Source organism: Alligator mississippiensis, chromosome 1 (genome assembly GCF_030867095.1).
Source record: "Alligator mississippiensis isolate rAllMis1 chromosome 1, rAllMis1, whole genome shotgun sequence".
In the NCBI taxonomy this organism is placed as follows: domain Eukaryota; kingdom Metazoa; phylum Chordata; order Crocodylia; family Alligatoridae; genus Alligator; species Alligator mississippiensis.
Window position 1 is genome coordinate 60403418 of NC_081824.1, and position 6264 is coordinate 60409681.

Below are 6264 nucleotides of genomic sequence, written 5' to 3' on the forward strand. Positions count from 1 at the left end.
GGTGCCGCTAAGCCTCATTCAAACAACTGCGCTCATTATGATATAGCATATTCTTTGCACTGGAACTGGCACCACAGACAAGCTGTAGAATCTCCATCCTAGGAGGCAGGTAGATAAGACAACTTTTTTTTTTTATTAAAAAAAAAAAGAATCTAAAATGTTTTTTTATTTAATCGTATTGTTTTTGTTAAGATGCTTAATTTGCTTTTGGGCTTTTAAAAGTAATAAGGAGGAACACCACTTACTACACCCCTGATCCCAATCTCTCATGCCACCTTGACCAGAATAATCTAGGCAGCCTGTTGTATGGTTCCTATACTTGTGCAGCTCTAAGGTGAATGAAACTCAAAAGATGAACATCTGTGGTGTAACACTGCCCACAGCATCATAAAGTTTGTGGCCAACCTGCAAATGCCTGATGTGTTTAAAAAGTTTCTATCACCTGTGAAAACAGGCTAGAAAACCAAGTTGACAGTGTTCAGTAAGTAAACATAGTAATTACAGGAGGAAGATAGGAGTGAGGTGCTGTATGCTTCATCAAGAGCATTGGTTATTTCATTCACATTGAGTTGCAAAACATGTATACAATAAATGAATAGCTGTGGCAATCCATTATGGTGAATCCTGTAAACTGGTTAGTCAATATTAACCTTACAAGTGAGCCTTATACTTCAGATGCTACAGATTACTAGTTACATGAGGTTTAGGCCTGAGTTAATCACTTTAATTTTTATTCATATTTCATACATTAAATATGGAACTTTAAATCCAAAGTAAAGCAGGTCATCCAAATAAAAAAAAAGTTATATAAAGATAATTTAATATAAGATACGTTAAAGCTCAAAGATATAATTATGGAATAAGGATTATAAACCTATAATTATACATTATGAGACAATATATTCATGCAACCTTGCCGGAAGTTTTATAAATAGGTCACAATAGAGCACGAACTATATATTAGGGGCCCAATCTTCCAGGGTTCCTAGAGGCTCCTTTACATCTTAGTAAAGACTAAAGAAAACTACTCTATCCAATGGGACTCAGTGCTCAGTCTAAAAGATCCCATTAAGCATCTCTGTGATGCTTAGAATCAGCTCTCAAGCTGTGGATTCATGTCTCCAGAGACCGCAGACAGACAAAGTTCTTCAGGCAAATATGATATCTTTTATTAGACCAGCTAAATAGTTGGAAGAGCTGCTCTTTGCAAGCTTTGGGGCACAAACACCCTTCTTCAGGCATAGGGTGAGTTTGTCATCTCCAGATGAAACATGCTTGTTAACAGCACTGTATGGAAATGAGAGAACAGACCCAGGTCCCCACCCATCATCCCCTCCTCTCTCAGCACCTTTGTGTACACACAACCAAGCCCCTACCAGTCTCTAACAGCGCAAAGTTTCAAGAAGTTAAGTGACCTGGGGATATCAAAGAACAAGAACACACTTTCCGTAGAAACTGGTTAAATCGAGGTTCCTTGGCCAGTGACTTAAATCAAATCCACCCTACTTGGAGGTTTTCAAAAAGACCCGGGTAGGCGCAGCCTTAGCTGGGAGGACGGAGCTGGGGAGGGCCCAGCTTTGGGCGCGGGGAGGACGGGGCAGACAGGGTCCCTTCCAGCCCCCAACTCGCTACAGCTCTGCCCGGTCGTCCGCACAGCCCTCAGACCAGAGCCAGCGGCTCCAGCACGGGGGTTTCCACGGGAGACCTCCGCCCGCCTCCCACAGCTCCGAGGCCCCCCGGGCGGGGCGGGCGGGGCGAGAGCGTCACAAGAGACCGGCCGAGCGACCACGGCCTCCCCCGGAGGCGGGCCCCGTCTCCTACCAGCAGCGCGAGGCCGAAGAGGCACCAGCCCGTGAGCAGGTCGACCGCGGCCGTCGCCATCTTCGCTTCCGGCCGCGCAACAACACCGCCCCGGGGCGGGGCCCTTTAAGGGAGGCGGGAGGAGTGGCGTCGGTTGCCATGAGCACCGCCAAACAACCGCGCGTCGCACAACGCCTTGCGTCACCGTCCCGGCGGCCAATGAGGGGAGAGGGCGGAGCGCAGGGGCGCGAATTGCCAGCGGCGGCTCGGTTGCTCTTTTCCCTAGGTGCCCGTGCGCGGCCCCAGCCCTGGGAGCGCGGCGGGGCGGCGGGTCCAGTAGAGGCAATCCTGGGGGGGCGCAAGGTCCCGGGCCGGGCCGCGGGGATACTCAGCTCTTCCCGTCCCGGTCTCTCCAGAGCTCCTCCCCGTGCCTCAGTCCCCAGGTCCCTAGTTTGTCCCAGCCTGGTCCAGCCCTGTCACCTGTATCTCCCCAGGACCCGCCCCGCCCCGCGGGTGTCCTGCCCCTCACCTTCATTGACCCATCAACAAAGCTGGGCAAAACTCTGGTGAGGCTTCTTGGCTGTAGACTAAGATCAAATGGGGGCATCCGAATCCCAAAGCCTCCAGGTTTGGGCCTGCATGTAAGACCCTGCCAATGGGTTTGCGAGTCTCCGAAGTCCCAGAGTGAGCGCGCCTGGGATGGAGGATGCTGGCTAGTTGCAGCACCGTACGTGGCATTTACAACAATTGAGTTCTGCCTGCTCAGCCGATACCATTTTTGGAACAGTAGAGTTCTGCTCAGTCGATATGATTTGGATCATGGGCAACTGATATCTCCTGGTTCTGGGGGAGCACCAGCAGCTGGCCGGGGGGTCTCCCAGCAACCAATTGCTGACTGGGGGGAGTCCCCCAACAACGGTCGCCAACCCCAGAAGCTCCAGCAGCAAAACCTGAAGTGCTGATGGCACTCCTCTCGGTGCCCCAACTCGCCGGCCGGCGCCGATCTTGGGGAGGCACTGGCCAGCACTTCCCTTGGCGCTCCTGGCCCACGAGGGCCTATCTTGGGGGGCAGATGCAACCCTACATGCCCCTCCTACAGGTTGCCTATGATTTGGAGCTGATTTGGCTGGTATGACCTGGAACATGAAATAGAGTAATTAAAAAAAAAGACTGGTGAGGCTGAAGGTCCAGCTAGTCCTGCAGGTTGGCAGGCCTGGCACTTAACCCTTCATTTCTTTGTGCTCCAGCTAAGGATGGAAAGCAAGTCATGCCATACCACCGCAAGGTGAACACAGCATAGACAGACGTGCCTCAATAAAACCAGGAGTCCATCACAGCTGATGACCTGTGGAAACTACCAATTAGCCCGGGACTACTTTGAATCAGAAGTCTCTGGTAAAAGTGATGATAGTGGATGCTTTGACCAGTATTCATTTTAATCCTCCAAGAATGTAATGTAATAGCCATAATCCCTGTTACTGGTGGTTCTCTGATTCTGTGGCCATAGGAATGGACAAGGAATTCTGTACGTTTCTCTCCCTAATCACAAAGTCTGCAGGCCAGAGAATCTGTCACAATGTATCATAAAGTCCCCTTCCCAATGCTTGTGGGAGGGGAAGGCATGAACATGTGCTAATACTGGGAACTCCCCCTCTTTTGAGGGGGAGAAGGAATGTACAGCCTCCAAGACTCTGGCAGCTTCAACCTACAAGGAAACACTATACCTACATGCCCATCCACCCCCTCCTATTTCTTGCTAGCTTCCAAGTGAATAGTGTGTCTGCTTTGCTTCCAAGAAGTCTGGTGATTAGTAGGCAAACACAAGGCAATGGCAAATCTTTAGAAATCCTTATCTAAGATTGGAAGAAAGAGAGGGTACGCAACAAAAACACAGAAGTAGGTGGGTGACAATTTCAGTACATTCATTTGTTTCCAAAATGATTACATGCAGTTCCCTGCTGCAGAATCAAACATTATTTGCCAAAGAGCTCAAGGTTACACTGTATTTCTGATGTCCAGCATATTTATGAACTTCTTTGGGAATCTGACATACATTTAAAGGTGCACAGAGCTGATTTTTGGAGATGTTAAATCAACAACTTGCTTTATATTCATGTCCTTAAAGTAATCAAGTTGCATGTTTTTTATCCTATTGGGAATTTAACCCATGGTCTCTGTTTTCATTCTTACTAGTGTTATTTTATTCAGGCAAAGAATTTAAGTTATGGGAAGAAGATACTTTTCCTCTAGCATCTTGTGACCAAAGACAGTTGCTTATGGTTTGAGGCCTGAGCACTCTTTTTTTATAATCAAAGGCCAAAGTATTATTTTATTCTTCTTTCTCAGGTCTCCTGCAGTTATTTACTTCTAAAAGTGAATTTTCTTGAATCAGTGCTTCTTATCTATTGCTCTTTTCCTGCATTTTTATTATTTTCTCAGTTCTCTCTTCCATTGATTTTCTGAGGCTCCTCCCAACATTTTCCCTAATTCTTGCATCTCCTTTTCTCCATCCTCTTCCTTATAATTACTCCCTGCTGTCTTGTTTGTTTTCTTCCTTTTGCCTGTTGCCTTTCACTTAATCTTTCTCATCTTGTCCTGCATCTTCCTTTTCACCTACACATTGTTTCGGTTTCTCTCCTCTTCTATTACTCTTCTCTTCTATTACTCTTCCTTCTTCTCATCAGCGTTATCCATCTTCTTCATTTCCATCTCTATTTCTTGGTATGGCAACTGAACATTCTTCTTATGTAAGTGATGCTTCACTTTAATCATGGAAAAATGTGGATGGGGGGGGAGGGTTTAACCAAAAATTGGGATTTTTTTAAATCAGAGAAAACCAGGATCCCTGGTTATGATGATGGAGCTATCCCAGTAACCACCATTATGTAAACACCTTACAAAGCTCTTTGATTAGATCTTCATCCCTGTAAAATTCACTTAATGGACTTTAAGCACTGCAAATAATTATGCAAACAGTAAGTATAGTTGTGAAGTTGAGCACTGAGGGGTGTTTAGTCAGTAATGCTGAAGAAAGCTTTGCACAGCTGATGAGTTTTCAGAAGCTTCTAATGAATGGCTAATAGGGTTAACTGAGATAAAACCTTGAGGCCTCGTGTGTTACAGTCACCTCTAATGTCAGAGAGAAGCCATATGTGGAAATGATTTCTTTATACATTGGGACAGTAGAATAACTGAGGTGGGGGCAACCTGGGCAGCAGCCCCAGGGGATGCCTTTGTTGGGACAGAGCACAAAAATAGCCACCACCACAGCAGTGGCTGATCACATCACTGTGATTGGCATGACAGGACATGCACTGCCTCATGTGTCTGAGCTACCCACTTATACCTCTGGTTTGGGAGGATTGGAGTGAATCTGTTTTGATGGCAGTCCCACAAGGTCACCTTAACCCACTCCATTAGGAGGAAAAGATATGGTTCACTAGCACCTCAAGTGGGCCAACCCTATTCATTTTAATTACTATTATTTCTTGTGCACCAACCTTACCTCCGGTGCTGTTTAGATAAAGATATCACCTTTGACTTGAGAATTTTCTCATATAACTCAAATAAGTAAAACTTGTAACCTCTTGCTTAACAAATAATAAGTGTTAAATACTTCCATATATGTGAAAATGACAAGGAAATTAAAAAGTCCACCAATAGCTACCTAGACTCCCTCCTACATACCAGAACTTTATGCAATTGTGTAGTTCAAGACTGAACTTTATATCATGATTTCATGTTAAGGATAACTTTACTCTTTTTTGTACCTCTGAAAGAAAAAATAGAAAAATCTTCATGCTTTCTGTTCTTAGGCTGTTTCACTGCAGCTGCCTGTGTAAACAATTTGAATTAATATGTGTAAATATTTACTGAGGTTAAAAGATGTTAAAATGGTTCATTTTTTAATGATCACAACACTTCTAGTATTTTAGTATCCATTTCAGTCTGCCCAGTGAAATCATGTTATATTATGAAATGTAAATATACCTAGATTTTGGCATTGACTCAGTTTGCAAGGGAAGCAACTGTAAAATGTTTATGAAATTGCCATGATCTCTAAACTGTACAAGATGCTTTTTGTTATGAAGCTTGCAAATTAAAACAACAACAAAATCTATGAGAACAGAAAATATATTCATCATTGACCTCTAGACCAGTTAGAGACTATTTAAAAATTTAAATGAAACTCCAACTGAAATCAAACTTCTGATTAAAGGACTTTGCTTCTTGCATTCCTCACTAGCATCTAGAATTATAATACATGTAGGGACATTTTCCAACTGGAGTAACTGAAAAATAAAGCCTGTATGTGACTTTCCAGGACATGACATAGGCAGTTAATGGTGGAGCCAGGAATGCCATCCTGATCTTGTTCTCATACTCAGTGATTTATCTGCAAGGCCACCATGTTTGACACACAAGACTTCAAATACCCGTACTTAATTAGGCCAGCTAAAATAC

At 44.6% G+C, this 6264-nt stretch overlaps 1 protein-coding gene and 1 long non-coding RNA gene across 2 annotated transcripts in view; one reads left to right on the forward strand and one right to left on the reverse strand.

Annotated features, from left to right (window-relative positions):
* Positions 1–1923, reverse strand: part of LMBRD1 (LMBR1 domain containing 1) — a 233313-nt gene extending 231390 nt beyond the window's left edge. Inside the window, exon 1 of the mRNA XM_006263155.3 lies at positions 1822–1923. Coding sequence (XP_006263217.1) covers positions 1822–1881 — 60 coding nt within the window. The 5' untranslated portion in view covers positions 1882–1923. The remainder of the gene's footprint in view (positions 1–1821) is intronic.
* A 24-nt stretch (positions 1924–1947) lies between these two features.
* On the forward strand, positions 1948–5920 carry LOC132251408 (uncharacterized). Its single transcript, XR_009463429.1, has 2 exons — positions 1948–2366; positions 3048–5920. It is a non-coding gene; the product is annotated as an uncharacterized LOC132251408 (long non-coding RNA).
* Positions 5921–6264: the final 344 nt, after the last annotated feature.